Below are 398 nucleotides of genomic sequence, written 5' to 3' on the forward strand. Positions count from 1 at the left end.
GATGAGGGGGGTCCGCGGGGGCGAGGTGGGCCGGCACTGCCCTCACCGCTTGGTGGTGATGCGCCTGCCGTTAACAAAGGTGGTGGAGGTGGAGACGGAGCGGAAGCCCAGCCCTGTGTCAGCGCCGGAGCCGAAGGACGAGGCAAAGAAATCTGGAGAATGGAGCAACAAGGTTGGTGCCAGGGTGGGAGGCACGAGGAAGGCAGGGGACGGACCCCGCACAGGGGAACGTGGTGTCCTGGGACTCCTTTGCCAGGTAGGGGCTGGCAGCGTCTCCTACCTGAGGATCCTGGGAAGGGGGAAAAGAAGTGGCCTCCCCCGTGGTGCCGTGGACCAGGTCCTCGCAGCTCAGAGAAGGGCAGCATCTCGTCTGGAAGGCAGGGAGCCCCTCATCAGCA

The 398-nt window shown here is 65.3% G+C and overlaps 1 protein-coding gene across 1 annotated transcript in view; it reads right to left on the bottom strand.

Moving 5' to 3' along the window:
- Positions 1–42: 42 nt before the first annotated feature.
- The window catches only part of DNAJB2 (DnaJ (Hsp40) homolog, subfamily B, member 2), a gene marked incomplete at its 5' end in the record, with an annotated part of 1,890 nt that continues 1,534 nt past the window's right edge, over positions 43–398 (bottom strand). Inside the window, 2 exons of the mRNA XM_009573921.1 lie at positions 43–152; positions 281–373. Of these exons, the coding sequence (XP_009572216.1) occupies positions 43–152; positions 281–373 (203 nt within the window). The remainder of the gene's footprint in view (positions 153–280; positions 374–398) is intronic.

This window comes from Fulmarus glacialis, unplaced genomic scaffold (genome assembly GCF_000690835.1).
Source record: "Fulmarus glacialis isolate BGI_N327 unplaced genomic scaffold, ASM69083v1 scaffold25813, whole genome shotgun sequence".
NCBI classification, from domain to species: Eukaryota; Metazoa; Chordata; class Aves; order Procellariiformes; family Procellariidae; genus Fulmarus; species Fulmarus glacialis.